Genomic DNA, 18,648 nt, shown 5'->3' on the forward strand with positions numbered 1-18,648 from the left:
GAAGGAGAGAGAGACAGAGAGTACAAGGCTGGGAGGCAGAGGGACAGAGAGAGAGAATCCCAAGCAGGCTCCATGCTCAGCACAGAGCTTGACATGGGGCTCAATCTCATGACCCTGGGATCATGACCTGAGCCGAAATCTAGAGTGAGACTTTCAACTGACTGAGCCACCCAGGCACCCAGGAAGGCCTTTGATAAGCTGATGAACAGACTGGACATGGCTAAGGAGAGAATCTCTAAGCTTGAGGATATTTCAACAGAAACCTCCAAAACTGAAAAGCAAAAAAAGAAAAAAAAAGGAAAAAGAAGAAAGGAAAAAAGATAGTACAGAATATCCAAGGATAGTGGGACAACTATGAAAGGTGTAACATATGTGTGATGGAAAGAGGGGAAAAAAGGAGAGAGGAAACAATAATGTCTGAAACAATAATGACTGAGAATTTCCCAAATTAATGTCAGACACCAAACCACGGGTCCAGGCATCTCAGGGAACACCAAGCAGGGTAAATTCCAAAAGAATGAGACAAAGAGAACATTAAAATTATGAGAGAGAGAAAATAATAGACATAGAGGTCAGAGAACAGAAACCAATCTCTTAAAAAAAAAAAAGTGGCCTTCTTGAAACAAAGCTTAGAACAAATGGAATAGTAGAAATAATTGAAAAAAAATAATACAAATCAAGCCTCCTTAAGCTGATCACAACACCTACCCAGCAAATTAAAAAAAAAATCAACATTTATAAATTTCGTGATGAAATTCTCTATATTGTGGATAAATGAAGAAAAAATTATACAAGAATTCAGGGAGGAAAGTGATGCCTACAAAGGAAAAATTATGCTGACTTTAGGCATCTCTTCCTCAACACTAGATGCCAGAAAGCATAGAGTGATGCCCACAGGATGCTGAGGGAAAAGATTTAAACCTGTGGATTCTATACCCAGCCATAGTATCATCCATATCCAAAGGCCAAGGAAAGCTATTCTTAATGTTTGTTTTTTCTTGTTTTCTTTAAGAGCTAAGAAGTAGATCATGTGCATTAAGGACCAAGCCCCACCCCTCCACACCTACAAAGCTCTGCCCTTGTCTCTGCTGCCTCTCCCACTTTTCCCACATCACTTTCCTGGCTCACTATACTCCAGCCACATCTGTCTTCCTTCTACCTGCTCACCAAGCTCTGTCACTACACAGAGGCTCTGCACGTGCCATGTCCTCCATCTGCCCATGGTTAACTTCTTCTCATTCTTGAAGTCTCAACTAGACATCCCTCCTCTGAGGGGTTGGGTTTGCTTGTGTATTATTCACACACACTCATATATGAGGGCACATGACATGCACACACATACACAACTAGAAGTTCCATGAGGGCGGGAACCTACCTAGATTATATCCCAGCATCTAGCATAGGACCCAGCACACCATTGGTGGCTGTCATACCTCGCATTCAAATCCACCCAACATACGAACAAAAACAGAGGGAAAAGTAAACTAAAGGGACTTGTAATTAGCACTGAAACCAGGTCAGCAAAGGACCACACTGCAATTGTTACAAATACAAGTGAAAAACAGATTTCGAAAAAGGCACTATATGTTATATCACTCTGCATCATTATCAGAGAAATAGGAGTCCAAGTATTAAAAACGGAATTAACAGTAGCATGCATATATTTTTAAATCATTAGTAAAGAAAAAAGAAACAAAACCTAACCCGTATAGGAAAAGATGAAGAAAAAGGTCTAAAAATTGGAAGCATTCAACAAAAAAAGAGAAATGAGATCAAATGTGTTTATAAATGTTATTCAGTTAAGATGCTCCAGTTGTCCAGAAGACAGAATCTAACCATATTGCTCTTGTCAGATATGCACCTAACAGAAAGACATGGGAGGTTAAAATGAAAAGGCTGGAAAGAGACACATCAAGAGGACACAAACAAAACAAAGCTGAGATAGCAATATTAAAATATGAAAACCTAGAATCCAAAGCAAAAAGCATTCACTAGGGGAAAATAGTCATTTTATCTTGACAAAAGATAAAATCCACAATCTCACAATGAAAATATAACTGTCACGAATCGTTTTGTGATGAATAACAGAGAATCAAACTTTATAAAAACAAAAACTATCCGAAACACAAGTCAAAATGGAAAGAATTCTATGGAAGGGAAAGACTTCGACCTACTTTATCCAACTTTTGACAGAGCAAGAGAGCCAAGAGAAATAAACAAGACAGTCCTTGAATAACACTATCTATAAAGCTGCTTTACCCTACACACAGGGAACGTCCCTGTTTTTTTTTCAGGGACATTTACCAAAACATTTACCAAAGAAAAATTTTTTAAATATGAAGCAGAAATTTCACAGGCCACTTCCTCTATCATTCAGTAAAACTAGAAATTGATGCCAAAAATTTAAGCAAGTAAGTCAAAGCACTGGGAACCTTTTAATGCTGTACTAAACTATTCTTGGATTATACTTGGATTATTCTGAAGTTTCAGAACTGTTAGAGACAAAATTGTAGCTTCAGAATTTTTAGAAAATCATTTCAAAGAAAGCACTGCATTTCAAAATTCAGAAGATAGGGCCAAAGTGAGGCTCAGAGGCAAACTCATAGCGTTAAAGGCATCCATTTTTTGTTTTAACTATGGAGACAAAGTTTTCAACTCAAATACTTGAAAATGCTAACAAACCTCAAAAACCTAAGCCAAAGGAAAACAGACCATATTTGAAAACTTAAACAGTATTGATAAAAATAGGAGAACGGATTCTTAACCATGGGCAGGGAGGAGGGGAGGAAGGGAGGGACCATGAAACAGCCTAGCAAGACCTGGGCTGAAAAAAGGGGGAACAAATTATCAGGGCTTCCAGCGTGACATCTTAGCACAGATCCCCTGTAAAGATTTCAAGCCAGGCTGCATTTTCTGGAGGGTCTGAAAAGCAGTTTCCACCAGGGCCCCTATCATAATCAGCAGACTCCAGCAAGAAAACTAAGAGAAGGGGAGGAAACACAAATACACAGGATTAGGAGTACAAAAAGAAAATTAATCAAAGGAAGGCTTTTCCTTTTAATCATAAGGAAATACTGTGCTAAGTTATGCAAGTAAGTTCAAAACTCTTGATAAATAATTTTCCAAGAAAATGCAACTCACAGAAAATTAACTTGGTAAGTAGAAAACTGAGGTGAGGGGAGCCTGGGTGGTTTAGTCAGTTAAGCATCCGACTTCAGCTCAGATCATGATCTCATGGTTCCTGAGTTCAAGCCCCACATCAGACTTTCTGCTGTCAGCTCACAGCCCGCTTTGGATCCTCTGTCCCCCTCTCTCTCTCTGCCCCTCCCCACTCACTTGTGCACACTCTCTCTCTCTCTCTCTCTCTCAAAAATAAGTAAAAGTTTTTTAAAAAGAGGGGTGCATCAGTGGCATAGTGAGTTAAGCATCAGACTCTTGGTCTCGGCTCAGATCATGATCTCACGGTTCATGAATTCAAGCCCCAAATTGGGCTCTGGGTTGACAGCAAGAAGCCTGCTTAGGATTCTGTCTCTCCTTGTCTCTGTCCCTCCCCCGTTTGTGTGGTCTCTTGTGTGCTCTCTCTCTCTTTCTCAAATAAATAAAACTTAAAATTTTTTTAAATAAAGAAAAAGAAAAGAAAACTGAGGTGACCCATTACTAAGGACAGACTAATTCTGCCCAGAATGCTACTCGCCCCCAGACTGCTCCCTCCCTCTGGTCATCCAGGTCTCACTTCAAATAGAAGTTTCCATGACACCCCGTCAGAAACTCCACCCTTGGGGCGTCTGGGTGGCTCATTCAGTTGAGAGTCCAACTCTTGATCTCAGCTCAGGTCTTGATCTCATGGTCACGGGCATTGGAAGTAGAGCCTACTTAAAAAATAAAAGAAAAAAACACCACCTTCAAGTGCCACCACACGATTCTATTTCATAGCACTTACGTCTATACGGAATTACTGGATTATCTATTATTATTTTATTAACTGATCTATTTTCTCTCTCTCCACTGGGATGTGAGTTCCTTGTGAGCAAGGACCTTATTCACCACATTCGCCAGTATTCCTGGTGCCTAGCAGAGGAAGACCTCAGTAAATGGGTTGAATGAACAAGTGAATGAATAATAAATGAATGAAGACCAAAGAAGACAAGAAACCTTCCAGAAAATCCTTCCAAATAATCTCATCTTACAAAGGAGAATAAATCTTTGAAGACGGGGAGAACTATCCCAGAAAATACTTCAAGGTCCAGAACAACATGGCCGTGGAGGGTTCACATATGGAAAGATGACCATGGGTCTCAAAATTCTACTCCACCACCTTTAGAGGGAAAATGAAAAGCAGGTTTGAAAAGTCACAGAGGTGTGTCTGGCTTGCACAAGCAAGAACACAAATGGAAAAAGCAAGTCAGCCTTCGCTCCCATCAGCCTTCGCACCCATCAGCCTTCGCACCCATCAGCCTTTGCACCCATCAGCCTTCGCTCCCATCAGCCTTCAAACCCATCAGCCTTCGCTCCCATCAGCCTTTGCTCCCATCAGCCTTCGCTCCCATCAGCCTTCACTCCCACAGGGAATCCAGTTGTTTTCTGAGTCCCAGGGTCATTCTGGCCTCAATCTGGGGCCACGTGAGCCGGGATCACCAATAAACCCATTCTTATGGTCTATCCCGCTTCGGATGTCAGCTCTGTGAAGACAAGGCCTTTGTTTTGCGAAGACAGTGGCCTTAGTAGGGGCTCAGTAATCCTCAGTACAATGCACAAATGTATACACAACCTCTTGTCGGTCTTTCTGCCCTAGAATGTGATCTCCAGGAGATTAAAAGCTGCCTCTATCTTGTTACCTGCTATCACCCCTGCAATGATAGACAAAACGTAGCATGTACTAGATGCTCACAAAAGTCAGTGAAAGCATGAGGCTTCCTTCAGACTAATGCCAACTGTTCACTTCCTACCCATCCCAGGAAATGTGGCTTCTGGGGGGCGGGGGAAGGGCTATTTTTAAATAACCGTCCTTCTGACAAATGGAGCAGAGGAAGGTCCAGGTCTGCGGATCTTTAAGGGATAATCGAGGACCAGCACCTGGAAGCCAGGGCCAAGGGGAAAGGCCTGGGTCCCGGCACCAGCTCTGCAAGTGGTGGGCCGTGGTGTCAAGGAGGTCCTTTCCCTGCAGAGACTGAGTGTCCTTGTCCATAAAACAGAGTCGAGGTAGCTCGTGATTCTCAGAGCCGGGGCCACTTGTCACCGGGGCATTTGACGTCAGTGAGTGTCAGCGGGGAGAAGTGTTATGAAAAACAAATTAAGCTGAGTGGTAGAAGAGGGGGTTCTGGGAGTGGGGGTCACAGTGGGGGTGATCACACAAAAGGGGGCATTTTATTAAAGCGAGGGAGTGGGAATCTGGGAAAGAGTGCTCAGACCGAGGAAACTGTAAGTGCAAAGGCCCTGAGGCAGAGAGGCATGCCTGGGGAGTGTTTGTGCCAAAGCCCGAAAGAGGAAGCGAGCGGGAATGTAGCAGGACAATAGGAACAACTCATGTCAGGTTCTGCAACTGCTAGGAGCCCTTTGGCTTTACCCAAGTGAGATGAGGCCATTGGAAGGACGTCATCCATGGTGCACAGGCCCCCTCAGCAGACTATGGGGGACAAGGAGAGGCCGGAAGACCAGTGAGGGGGGTTCTGGAGTCATCCAGGTGAGGGATGGTGTTGGCTCAGTCATGGTGGCAGAGAGAGGGCAAGAAATGGCTGGACTCTGGATGTGTTTTTAAAAGAAGCCAATAGGATTTGCCGATCTATTGAACGTGTGTGTGTGTGTGTGTGTGCGCGCGCAGTCATTTGTTGAGATGGGGCTGAGAAGGGCAGGGTGAGGGTGCAGTAGCCATTCCTGCGGCCACCAACCTTCCTGGCTCCCCGCTTCTTAGGCCCATGATAAGACTGCAATCCTCCAGCCCCCCGAGGATGTTAGATGCGACCATGGGATTTGCTTTGACCAAATGGCAGGTGCCATTTCGAGGCAGAAACCCATCCCCCTCTCTGGCCTCAGCAGCCATGGCAGCCTGGAGGCGGAGCCTCTTTTATCTGGGTCCCCGATGAGGACAGCGTGAAACACACAGCCCCCCCCCCCCAGGTTGTTTGAACCTTCCCAGATTTGCAGGTGGTTATGGCAGCATGACCCAGCCCGCCCCCTGCTGGTGAGGGCAGGAAAGCAAGTGGTTGGTTTGGGGTTTGTTCGTTCCCTTCAAACCTCCAAGTGGAGGCATCTGCCGAGGGGTGACGGTGAGACTTGTGTCCACCCCTCCCAACTGTGCTCTGGGGAGGGTCTCTCTACCTCTGTGCTTCTTCCAGAACCACCCAGAAGAGCTCTCACGAGGCAAGGAGGGGGGTGCAGGGGGGGGGGACAAGTCTGGCAGCTGGAGGGGGGGGGCAGGGGACAGACAGGAGCAGGGAGTTAAGCCTCTCCCTCCCCTTTTCCAGAACTAGACCCCCCGGCAGAGAGCGCAGGGTGGAGAGAGGCCCCGGGGAGAAGGAAGGACAAATGGACACGGACAGAGGGGAGTGCAGGATCCACAAGTGTGTCCCACAGGCGACAGGGCACAGATCCAGCTGGCTTGCTGAGAAGCCGCCTCCCACATCCTGAGTTTCCTAGACTGTGAACGACTGATAAAAATAACGGGACAGTTTGGAGAGGCCCGGGGAGCCGGGATGAGCTGAAGCCCCCCAACACCAAGCTGCCCACTGCCACCAATAGGACACGGGCGGGGGAAGGAGGGAGAGTGGGTGAGGGTCTGGCTGGCTGCCTTGCCTTCCCCACGCGCCCAGGGCCAAGGGCGGAAGGCCTGGAAGGGCCGCCCAGGCAGAGCCGCACATTCCGGGGCTCCGGGAAAAGAGCAGAGAAAGGGCCATATGGGCCCCTTCCTGCCTCCCCGGGCTGTCTCAGGCTCCCCTCGGCCTCTCCCCTGCAGCTCCTCAGGCCCGCTCCCCCCTTGTCATGTGGGTTTGTGCATGCGTGTCTGTGTCTGCGTGTGCATCTGTGCATGTCCCCGGGTCCGTACCTCTCTCCCTCTGTGTCCCTTTGTCTCGCTCTGCCTCTCTCCACCCCACTCTACCTTCCTGTCGCCATCCCGGTCCAGTGCCACCGTGGACCCACTCCCTGGAAGGCTGGGACACAGGACAAGGCCCCCACAGCCATGGGCCGTCCCCCCCAGCTCTGCTCCCTGAGGCTGGAGCACAGACGCGGCCCTCGGGACCCCACCAGCAGGGAAGGGGGCAGGCCCTACATCCTATAACCAACTTATCCAAACAGTCTGGGCAGCTTGGGGCCAGGCCACCTTCCACACGTCGCCCGCATCGCCATCCAATTCTACAGTTCAGCTCCCCTGTTTTTGGAGCCGAGGGACTGTTTGGGGTCAGAGATACCGAGTCAATATCAACCAGGAATCCCTGGAAAGAACCAATCCCAGAGCTTGGTACCATCATTAGCCCCACTTTTCAGAAGCAGAAACCGAGGACCATGCTTCCTCTGAAAACTCGGAAGAGGAAAAACCCCTGCTTGCCGCGTTCTAAACCACTGTCTCCACCAGCGTCCCCACCCAAACCACAGGACAGGCCTGGGGACCATGGGCGCTCCCCACGGGCGGAGAGGGCGGTCTGGCCGCCTCCGCTCCCCCTGACTCACACACAGCCTGGCCCTCCCGGCAGCCCTCAGTGATCCGTTTTGGTTTGAGCGCTTCCAAGGCAGCACACACATTCCCGGGGCGGTGAGACACTGGGTGTCAGCTCTCCGATCCAAAGGGATTTTGTCGCGTCCTCAGGACGGCTGCGATCTGCTCCTGGGGCACCGCAGTGGGAAGCTGAGCACTGTCTCTGATCTGCTCCGAGGTGCTCACTTTAGGATGAGACACACACATCGCAGAGACGCACAGAAATAAACGAAAAGGTCAACTCAGCGTTGAAGAGAAGAAGCCTCGGGACGAGACAGCAGCCAGGGCCGGGGCTTGATGAAGGCCTGCGGGCAGAGCAGAGACCTAGAGATACAGAGGAAGAGACTTCCAGGCGAGGGAATGGCAAGAGCGAACGCCCTGAGGTGGGAAATCAGCTTGGAGCGGCCAGAAATGCAGGGGGCCAGCCGGCCAGAGCAGGGTGAGGGGAAGGTGGTCCCGGAAGATAAGAGAGCTGGGGGCCGGCCCCGCCCCACACTCTGCAGAAGCCAGCGCCAGGCCTGCCTCAGTCCCAGATGCTAAATGACAGGGCTGACTCGGAACACAGGTGCCCACGCCCGCCGTGCTTCCAAAACCCCTGGGGAGCTGGTTAGAATTACAGATTCCCGGACCCACGAAGCAAAAAGCCCAAGGGCGAGACCCTGGGCGCCTGCATTTTAACAGGTTCCCTAGAAGAAACTGGGGCATAGCAAAGTTGGGGGACACCAGGAGAATCAGAGGGACGGGTCTCGGGGGACGGACCAAGGGGTGTGTTTAGGGGGTGCCTCTCTCTGGGATGCAGGCACATGGTTTCTGGAGCCCCAGAGCCCCAAACATTTAAGAACCTCTGAACTCAGGGCGCGTGGGTGGCTCAGTCCATTGAGCACCTGACTCTCGATTTCAGCTCAGGTCATGATCTCACAGTTTGTGAGTTCGAGCCCCGCATCGGGCTCTGTGCTGTCAGCCCGGAGCCTGTTTAGGATCTTCTGTCTCGCTCTCTCTGCCCCTCCCCCTGCTCAAAAATAAATAAACGTTAAAAGAAAGGAAGGAGAAGGACCTCTGAACTCAAGCACAGCTACAGCATCTTGGCTAAAAGAATGAGGCCAGGCATGAAGGGCACGGCCACAGACTCTCTGGGTTCCCAGATGTACCCCTGCTGTGTAAGCGTGTGAGGAGGGGCATCTCTGTTCTCACCTGACCGGCATCCACCACCCCTTTCCCTAGGGCCAGCCCCCCCCGAGTCTGAGGAACGTCTGTGAAACAGTGATCGCTTTCATGGCCCCAATGCGTCACCCTTCCGTGTGTCCGTGCCTTTGGCCGTCACGACTCAGCAGCGCCCCCCACACACGGACTCCGGGCTCAGCCTGGTGACCGGCTTTGGCCAACAGGACCTAAGCAAGCACACGCGATGTGTGCAGAGGCTTGAAAGGCACTCCCGCGGCGTGGCTGGCTCCAGCTTTCACGTCTCGGACGCGACCGCGAGAACGTGCCCCAGCGAGCCCGGTGAAGGATGAGAGGCCCAGTGGCCCCCATCGTCTGAGCCCACAGCCAAACCACCTCGCAGCAGTGAGCCCAGCCCAGCCCAGCCAAAATCACTGAGCTACAGACTCGAGCTGAGCCAAGTGCCTGCAGCTGTATGTGGCTGAGGTGTGGCCGTTGTTGTTACGCAGCATTATGTAGCAAGAGCTAACAGCTACACACCTCTCTCACTCTCAGAGCACGTGGTTTAAGCAAAGCTGTCCTCCTCTCCCGCCCCAGGGGTGTGACCACGTGACTAAGGGTGAGAGTGGAGGGACCAAGGCCTGGCCAACGCACACAGTCCAACCCCTTGGGCCACTCTGATTGGTTCAGGGGTGGGGACATAGCCCAGTTGGTCCTCTGAGAACCAGGTCTGGGAGTTCCGTTCAGGAGGGACTTTGCCACGGGAGTTCCTGGAAGGACAAGAGGTTAAGTAAACTCAAAGCTTTCAGGAGAGTCAGCCTGAGAATGAAGCTAACCCAGAGGAGGGCGGAGCCGAGTGCTGGAAAGACACAAATTCTCAACAACCCTGCTTGACCCAGCCACGCTACGGACCTGAGCTCTTCTTACGAGACTTTCTATTTTTTTATTTATTTATTTTTTTCTTTTAACGTTTATTTATTTTTGAGACAGAGAGAGAGCATGAATGGGGGAGGGGCAGAGAGAGCGAGACACAGAATCTGAAACAGGCTCCAGGCTCTGAGCCATCAGCACAGAGCCCGACGCGGGGCTGGAACTCACGGACCATGAGATCATGACCTGAGCCGAAGTCGGACGCTCAACCGACTGAGCCACCCAGGCACCTCACCAGACTTTCTATTAAGAGGGATCACAGGGGGGGCGCCTGGGTGGCGCAGTCGGTTAAGCGTCCGACTTCAGGCAGGTCACGATCTCGCGCTCCGCAAGTTCGAGCCCCGCGTCAGGCTCTGGGCTGATGGCTCAGAGCCTGGAGCCTGTTTCCGATTCTGTGTCTCCCTCTCTCTCTGCCCCTCCCCCGTTCATGCTCTGTCTCTCTCTGTCCCAAAAATAAATAAACGTTGAAAAAAAAAATTAAAAAAAAAAAAAAAAGAGGGATCACAGGGGCGCCTGGCTGGTTCAGTTGGTAGAGCATGTGACTCTTGATCTCAGGGTTGTGAGTTTGAGCCCCATGTCTGGTGTAGAGATTAAAAAAAAAAAAAAATTCAGTATCTAAGAAAAAGAGAGACCATAGTTCCCTTGTTTTGCTTAAGACCATTTCAAACGAGTTTCTCTTGCTTGCAGTGACTCGAGGATTCCTGGCCAACAGAGTTCACTCCCCTTGGAATGTCTGCCCAAGCCCCATCCATTCCCCGGGCCCCAAGTTCTGGTTCCCCTGCCCCACAGGACTGGCTGTGTTTCCTACTCTCCCCTCCCAGCACACAGCAGACTGGACCAGCCTCGGCCACCTGCACCACGCCGTCCGGTCAGATCCTCAGGACCGAGAACCAACAGGCATGGAATCGGATCATGTCACTGGCAGAGCTCTGATCTAGAAATCGCCGACTGGCGAGAGGAGAGTTTACTCGCCCCCTCAGAAGGGGTTGCTTTGGGGCCCGCAGTGCAGGCCTCTTCTTTTTACTTGAATCGGTTCCCAAATTTTAACAATCCAGAGATCTCCTATACAAACCGGGAGTTTTGACAAAATGGACAACGGGGCCCCACGCGGGCCCCCACCCTGCAACGAGAATGGTCGTCTGGGGCTCAGCAGCTGCCCCTGTAGCCGAGGGAGATGCCCCCAGCTCCCCACACCCCCCCCCACTTCCTCTATGGCACTCTTGGGTTTCTGGGTTGGCCCCTGCGGGATTTTTGCCGGTGGGAGGACCCATCAACTCCAGCCTCCGGGAGCCTGGTGGCCCTGGCCCTGACCTGCCAGGCCTGGTGGTTGCATCTCCGCCTGGACACTGCAGGGGGCAGCAGCCCCTACGAAACCCGCCTTTTTCACACCGGGCTTGCGTCAGTTTCGGTCACCTGCTACCAGAAGAGCTTAACCGCCAGGGTCCTGCGGGCAACACAGAGGCCCGAGGTCGTAGCCTCCCCGAAAGATGGTTCTGAACCTGGTGCCCTGGAATTCAAACAGGGGCCATGACCACACTGAGCCCCTCCGGCTCCTCACGGGGCCCCACGGAGCACTGTTTCCCAGGAGCAGAACAGAAGAGGGGGTGGCGAAGAAAGAGTGTCTGACAAGTCCGTGGGAATGACAGGTACAGAGCACTGGGCCCCTCGCTGCACACAGGAGCTCAGAGAAGTTCCTAGAATCCCAAATGCATTCAGCACATAGTCATTGATCCCTTACTAAGGACCGGTTCGTCTCAGTCCCAGAATGTGGCGTTCTGTGAAACGGACCAAGTCCTGCCTCCGTGGAGCTGGCATGTGACAGGGGAGAGAGATAATAAAGAAGATAAGTGAGCGTGCTATGTAGTGCGTAAATGCAATGACAGCAATGAGGGGGAATAAGGTGGGAGGAAAGAGCAGGGGGCGGGGAGGTCGCAGACTGAGAGGGCGTGGTCAGGGAAGGCCTCGTGGGAAAGAGGCCATTTGGGCCCAGACCCACCTGAGAAGGGAGGGAGCCCCGCGGACATCTGGGAGAAAGAGTCCTCAGGTGGCAGGAACAGCAAGTACAATGGCCCTGGGGCAGGAGGGTGTTGGCCTGTTCAAGGGCCAGCAAAGAGGCTGTTGCGGTGAGGCAGAGGAGAAAGAGGGTGGAGTCAAAGAGGCTATGTGGGTACATCACGGCCAGCCTCAGGCCCTGGAAGTCGTTGGCCCTGAATCTGAGTGAGACCCACTGCACAGGAGGGCCCTGCCCAGAACGGGGAGGTGATCTGACTTGTGGCTTCACTCCTGGGTGGAAAGCAGGGGGCCGAGGGGGCAGAAGCAGAGAGCCCGGGGAGGGGCTACTGGCCTAGTCCAGGGGAGGGGAGCCAGGGCACGGGCCACAGGTCCTGGTCAGCGAGGGCTGGATTCTGAATGAAGAGCCATCAGGACCCGCTAGCGGACGAGAAGGGGATGTGAGAACCGAGGCTCCGAGGAGGAACCCCAGGCCTGGGGCCTGAGCCCTGGAAGGTGGCGAGTCGTGTCCCCGGGGAGCAGGTGGATGGGGTGGGGGGTGGCCCGCGGCCCCCCCTGCCGGAAGGGGCAGCTCCCACTGCCGTAGGACCCTCGGGCCCGGTGTTCACAGACACGCCAGGCTTTTGAGGAAAGCCATAAATCCAGATGTTTCTGTGAAGCGTCTCAATTTTCAAACGTTGGCAACTCATTCAGAGGCTGTAAACACTGCAGGGCCAAACAAAACAGATGGACAGTTCAGATGGGACCCGCGGGCCATGGGTCGGCAGCCTCTGCCACGGGGTCGATCACAGCCAGCGTGGTTATGGAGTGCTTGCTGGGCCCGCGTTATCGGCTTCAACTCCAGCAGGGCTAGAGTGAGGCAGCTATTATAATCCCTGTGTCCCAGCCAAGGAAACTGAGGCCCAACGAAGGCGAACCCCTAACCAAGGCCACGTAGCAGGCGAGTCATGGTGCGGGGGCTGGAGCCCGGACTGTCTGTCCCCGAAGCCTGTCATCAAGAGGTGTTCTGTTGCCCTTGATGGACGTTACCAGCCAGACCAAACAAGAAAACAAAAACACACAAAAAACCCGTCATCTCACGCATGAGGGAAGAAAAGACCAGAGAGTGAGGGAGTGTGACTTATCCAAGGTCACTCAGCACTGGAGTGACCTCGGGGTCTGGACTCAAACCTGGGGCTTATGACTCCCCGGGCAATGCTTTCTGGGCGAGAGCCAGGTTCTAGAACCTTCTGGCTGGGTGCACATCCCAGCTCTGCCACCTGGTAGCTGCGTGACCTTGAGCAAGTCACCTCATCTCTCTGTGCCCCAGAAAATAGGTGTAACCCTGGCACTAGGTTGTCATCAAGCTGTTATGGAAATGCAAGGAAATGACACTGGTCTATGGGACCTTTCAAAGTCCGTATCTTCGCCCACCAGACGGTCCTAACACAAAGCCCATCCACCTGTTACTCCAACGCACTCCCAAGCCCGCTCTTGGGGGGCACCATATCTGTGCTCATACTCGTGAAGGAGGCAGAGACATAATTGAAGGGAGCAGACAGAAGGGCTAGGGTTTCTGTAGAAAAGGGGAAGCAAGAAAGGCGTAGAAGGTCAGCTAAGGGCTTTCTCCTCCTAAGAATGGCCTCACCCCACACGCACCGGGGTGTGTAAGGGGGCGGGGGGCGCTGCGTGTCGTGGGCACCTCAGTGAAAGGGAAGGGGTCCCCGGTTGACCCCCTGACTCACTGCAGGGTAAGAAGACACTTAGAGCCGAAGAAAGAGCAGCGGCTGTAACAACCACCACCATTCACCCCACAAATGTTTGCTGAGCACCTGCCAGTGTTCTGAGCACTAAGGGACCCGCGGTGAACGATGCAGAGAAACTCAACCGCCAACTTCTTGGAGCTGGTGGGCACCACTGAGGAGGAGTCGGTGGCGAGGGCTAGAGGAAAACTCAAGCAGGAAACAGGTGGGGGAGATCGATTTTGCACTGGGGGCTCAGAGCGAGCTCAGCAAGCTTGAAGAAGTTTCCAGAACTAGTCTTGCGGCCATCTAGGGGACAAGCATTTCAGGCAGAGGGAAGGACCAGCGCAAAGGGTCTGAGTGTGCCTGGTTTTGAGGGTGGGTGTGACCACGATTGGGGGTGAGGAGCAGGAGAAGAACCCAGAGAAGTAGCACGGCCGGGGAAGGGCCACGGGAGGACGTGGCTTTGACTCTGAGAGTGGGGCCGCCGGAGGGGGCCGCACGAAGGTGGGTGAGGATCTGGCGGTTACTCTGGGGCTGGGGGGAGAGCAGACTGAGGGCCGAGGGGGGTCAACGGGGGAAGCAGGGCGACGGCTGCAGAAGTCCACGGGAGAGACGCGGGGGCTCAGACGGGGTGACGGCACTCGGAGGTGGCAAGGGGCACTCACACAGCACCTCCCCCGCGCCATTTCACCGAACACCCCCGCCTCCAACAAGCGCTACCTGCCCGGATCCCCAGTCTGCAGGGCAGCAAACTGAGGCTCTTGCCCAAACCACACTGCCAACAGGAAACTCGAGAAACTTCCATCTTTCACAAAAGACAATGGGCATTTGTCCACCCGTCCCAGGGGACAGAGTGGGTCTAGAGGCGAACAACAGCATCCTCCTCCTGTCCCTCCCTCTGTCTGGCTGCCTCAGGCCCACCTCCCTCCAGGCATCCTGGCCAGCGGCCCCATTGGTCTTCTGAGTCACCTACTTCCTCAGGTTCAAGCACGGGCCTGACGAAGTCCAGCCTCACCTGTGCTCTCCCTGCTGGCACAACCACACCCCCGCCAGCCCATCTCCCTTCCCCTAGTCACTATTGCTTTTCCAGGCCTTTACTCCGCTGCCCCCACCCCCCAGAACGCCTCCAACGGCAACCACCCAGCCCTTCTGAGCATCGATTCCAGAGGAGAAAACCAATTGGCGTGAAGGGCTCGGGGTAATTCTGTGTCAAGGCCACGCTCCCTTTCTGTTTGTTGAAGGAGGTCGATGCTCCTTCTTGGACGGAGAAAAGCTTTCTTTGTGCCCAGTCTGGTGAAATTGTGTCTGTTTAGGACAGGCTGCAGTCTTCTTTGTGAACGCGGTGGATTTTTTTTTTTTCATGTGGGTAAAAGGGCTTATTAGATTTCCCTGTGGCTGCCCAGAGTGGGGAGAGGCTTTTCTGGGCACAGAAGGAAATGACCAAACAGGCGTTGGAGACGAAGGAGCAGTTCGCAGCTGCCTCTCATGGAGAGGTCAGGGTTTTGTGGTCGGTGTTTTCACTGGGGGAAACGTAAAAATGCTGGGAAGGAAAGAAGGCCTTCCCCATAGTTTGGGGCAGGAGGGAAGGAAGACAGTCCTCAAGGCGATGCCTCGGGGGTGGGGGGAGAGGGGGGCAGGATTTTGTTGGGGGGGGGGGCTTTCGGACGCTTTCTTCCTCTTCGAGCAAAAAGCAAATTAAAAAATGGTCACCGAACGCAGAAGAAAGGTTGTCATGGCAACAAAAGTTTGAGGCCAGGTACTTCCTGACATCCTTTCAAGACCACAGAGGTGGAGAGGCGGGATTTGGGCACGGTGGGATCAGCCAGGGAAACCATCCAAGCCGGCTCAGACCTCCCAAATTTCTCACCGGCGGCGCTGACAGGCTGATAACTATTTTCTGAGCTCTCGGGGAGGAAAATGGTGATTTTCTGGGAGGGGAGATCTCTAGCCAACAGCGATCAAGAGAAAAGAGAAAACTGTGGGTTTGTTTTGTTGACCCAACAAACGAACCACCCATGTGTTTATAGACAGAGGACTGGGGATGAAGGTCTTAGGCTGAGTGCCCCCCCCCCCTCAAATGATGCCTGGCTCGGACTCCCCAACTGTATCATTCTCTTCCCTTATCACTTCGCCCTGATCTCTTTCTGCCCCAGAGAAGGCCATCCAGACCCCCTCGCCAGCTGGGGCGCCTGGCCAAAAAAAAAAAAAAACCTCTCCGAACCCCCAATTCCTCATCTGAAAAGTGGGCCCCCTAAAAGGTGCTGGCAAGGAGTCAACAAGATCCGGCAGGTGAGAAGCTTCCACAGTGCCCGGTGTACTTGAAGGGCTCGATAAATGCAAGCTAACACGACTTTAAATGTTGTTCAACTAATAATTTTTAAAGCTGCTCGGGCTTCAACATCCTGTGTCAAGCCCTGGATGAAAGACACAGGGAAGTAACTACAAGCGGCGGGGCTGTGACCTTCAGGGAGAGGCCAGGGGAGACCTCAGGGAAGAGGCTCAGCTGGCCACCGAGGGCCAGGACACCCCGCGGAGGCGGGGGCCGGACAACTCCAGAGACACAGCGTGGTATCTTTAAGTACGTGCAAAGAGAAGGCACAAGGAGGCTGTGTTTCTGCACAAAGGAGAAACTTGGTGGCAGGCCGAGGTGACAAGCGGGGTTCACCCCAAAAGGCGCAGATGTTCCCCAGGACGAGGCATTAGGAGGCCTCCGTGGAAGAGGTCAGGGTCGGACTGTCGGAAAGCAGAACAAACAGCGAGCGTCTGGCAAACGGCTAGGTCCACGCAGGTGGTCACAGAAAAGTTCAGCGGGGCCCCCCCGGAGGCAGGGCAGAGCAGGCGGCACCCCCAGGAAACCTCTGGTTTCCCCTTCCAGGGTCTCATCCAATGTTAACCCCACAGAGACATATTGATGGCCTACTATGCATCGGGACACCGCCCAGAAGCTGGGGATGACGGTGAACCAGGCAGCCCAGGCCCTGCCCTCACAGTGACATCCTGTGGAGACAGGGGACGGGCAGCTAGTGACCAGAGGCGGGCTCTGGACGTTTTCAGGTTGTGCCAAGCGCGACAAAGGAGATAAAAGGTGGTGATGGGAGGCAGTCAGGAAGACCCTGCCTCCAAAGGGGGTGGGGAGGCCTCCCCTCCACAAGACCCTGCCTGGGAAGGGGCAGGAAATCCACCCCCCCCCCCAACTGGGAAGCAGTCAGCAGGGGAGACTGGGGAAGGGGATTCCAGGCGGAGGGAGCAGCCTCTTCGGGCTGATTTGACGCCTTCTCTCTGTCCTTTAAGACAACCAGTCAGGCCAGTGGCTGATTGGGGCAAACTCCGCCGTCGCCCACCCCATCTACATCTGAGCGCACACATACACCGTCCGCACGGAAGGGCTGTGCATGCACACACTTTTCACCTTGGGGAAAGAGGTCAAGTCACTCCAGACGGTCCCTACGCCCGGACTTAGAGCAACATGGTCTGGGAGGTACCCGCTGCTGTGGCCCAGCACCACCCCCCCCCCCCAACACACACACACACACACACACAGCCTCACGGCGGGTCTCAGGGGCACTCCCTCCGACCTGGCTGCCCCGGGCGGACCCGGGAAGAGGTGCGGTGCGGGGCAAAGGGAGCACTTTGATCTGCCTCCTGAAAAGTCACCCCCTCCCCCCCCCCCACCCAGTTCTGATCGGAGCCGTCCCGCTTTCCCGCCGCCTCGCCCCCCTCCCGTCGCATCCTTTCCCGGGCGGGGGCAGGGGGGCCAGAACACCAAGGGGGCTCCCCGCCGGGAACCCACCGGGCTCCTCCCGTCCCCCCCCCACCCCCCGACTCTCGTGCTTCCCGAGCCCCGTCTGGGAGAACGACCCCGTCGGCTCCCGGCTCCGGGGATCCGCGGGGAGTGGGGGGCTCACGGCAGCAGTCGGTGCGCCCTCCCCGCGGCGGGCCGGGCCGGGAGGGGGCGGCCGGTGCCCCGCGAACGAAGGCGGGGGAGGGGGCGCGCCCGGAGACGACTTCTGGCGCGGAGGGGAACGCGCGCCCCGCCGACCGGCCACCGCGCTAGGTGCCCGGGAGACGCGCCTCCCCAGGGCGCGGCGACGTCCCCAAAGGCGCCCGGCGCGCTCGGAAAGGGCAGCGGCCGCGCGGGGAGCCCCGGGGTCGGCGGCGCGTCCCGGACGCCCCCCCCCCCACCCGCCCCCCGGGCCCGCCCCCGCGCGCTCCCCGCCCCCCGGGCGTGCACCCGAGCCCTGCCGAGCGCGGGGCCCCTCGCCCGGCCGCGGGGAGGGAGCGCGCGGGGCTGGGGCTCGGGCCGCGGGGGGCCGCGCAAGCCCCGGGAGGGGGGCCGGGAGCCGAGCCGCCGGCGCCGCCGCTCACTCACCGAGCCCGCCGAGCTCCTCCTCGCACGAGTACCAGATGCCGGTGTGGAAATTCCTGAAGAGGAAGCGGTCGTCGCCCGTCTCCCAGCTGTAGAGCGCGCCGCCAGGGGGGCCGTTCCCCGCGGCGGCGGCGGCGGCGGCGGCGGCGGCGGGGGCGGCGGTGCCGTTGGCCGTGGCGTTGGCGCCCGAGTTGGGGCAGTTGGCGCGCCCGCCCTGGCCGCAGCCGGGCTTGGGGACCCGCTGCGTGCCCTGGCACCAGTGCGTGGTGAGGAAGGCGGTGGTAGCGAAGAGCAGCGCCAGCAGGTTCAGGGCCACGGCCAGGAGCGCTCGGCCGCGGCGGCTCGTCTTCATGCCGCCCGCGCCGCCGGGGAGCTCCGCGCGCGAAGTTGGCAGCCGGCGCCCCGCGTCAGCGGCCGCTGCCCGCCGCGCCCCGGGGCTCGGGCGCCTTGGATCGGCGGCGGAGGACGCCGCGCGGGCCCATGCCCTCCCCCGCCCCGGGGTGAGGGCGCGGCGCGGGGAGCGCGGGGGGCGCGGGGGGCGGGCGGCAGCGGCCGAGCGGCTCCGGCGCGCCCGGAGCCCGGAGCGCGAGTGCACCTCGGCGAGGAGCCGCTGGAGCCTGGCAGCGGCCACGGCGCAGGGACGCGCGCCCCTCCGTGGGGAGACACCTGCAGGCGGCCGGCGACACTGTTCCGGCGCCCGCCCTAAGCAGGGAGAGGGGGCGCCCCAAGCCGGGCGCGGGCGGGGGACCCGGAGAGAAGGGACGCCCCCAAGG

The 18,648-nt window shown here is 55.4% G+C and overlaps 1 protein-coding gene across 2 annotated transcripts in view; it reads right to left on the bottom strand.

The window, feature by feature from the left end:
- Positions 1 to 18,233, bottom strand: part of GSG1L (GSG1 like) — a 201,086-nt gene extending 182,853 nt beyond the window's left edge. For both annotated transcript variants that reach the window (XM_030301417.2, XM_030301416.2), the window contains exon 1: positions 17,879 to 18,233. In XM_030301417.2, the coding sequence (XP_030157277.1) occupies positions 17,879 to 18,227 (349 nt within the window). In that variant the 5' untranslated portion in view covers positions 18,228 to 18,233. The remainder of the gene's footprint in view (positions 1 to 17,878) is intronic.
- Between the last annotated feature and the right edge of the window lie 415 nt (positions 18,234 to 18,648).

Source organism: Lynx canadensis, chromosome E3, assembly GCF_007474595.2.
Source record: "Lynx canadensis isolate LIC74 chromosome E3, mLynCan4.pri.v2, whole genome shotgun sequence".
Classification (NCBI taxonomy): domain Eukaryota; kingdom Metazoa; phylum Chordata; class Mammalia; order Carnivora; family Felidae; genus Lynx; species Lynx canadensis.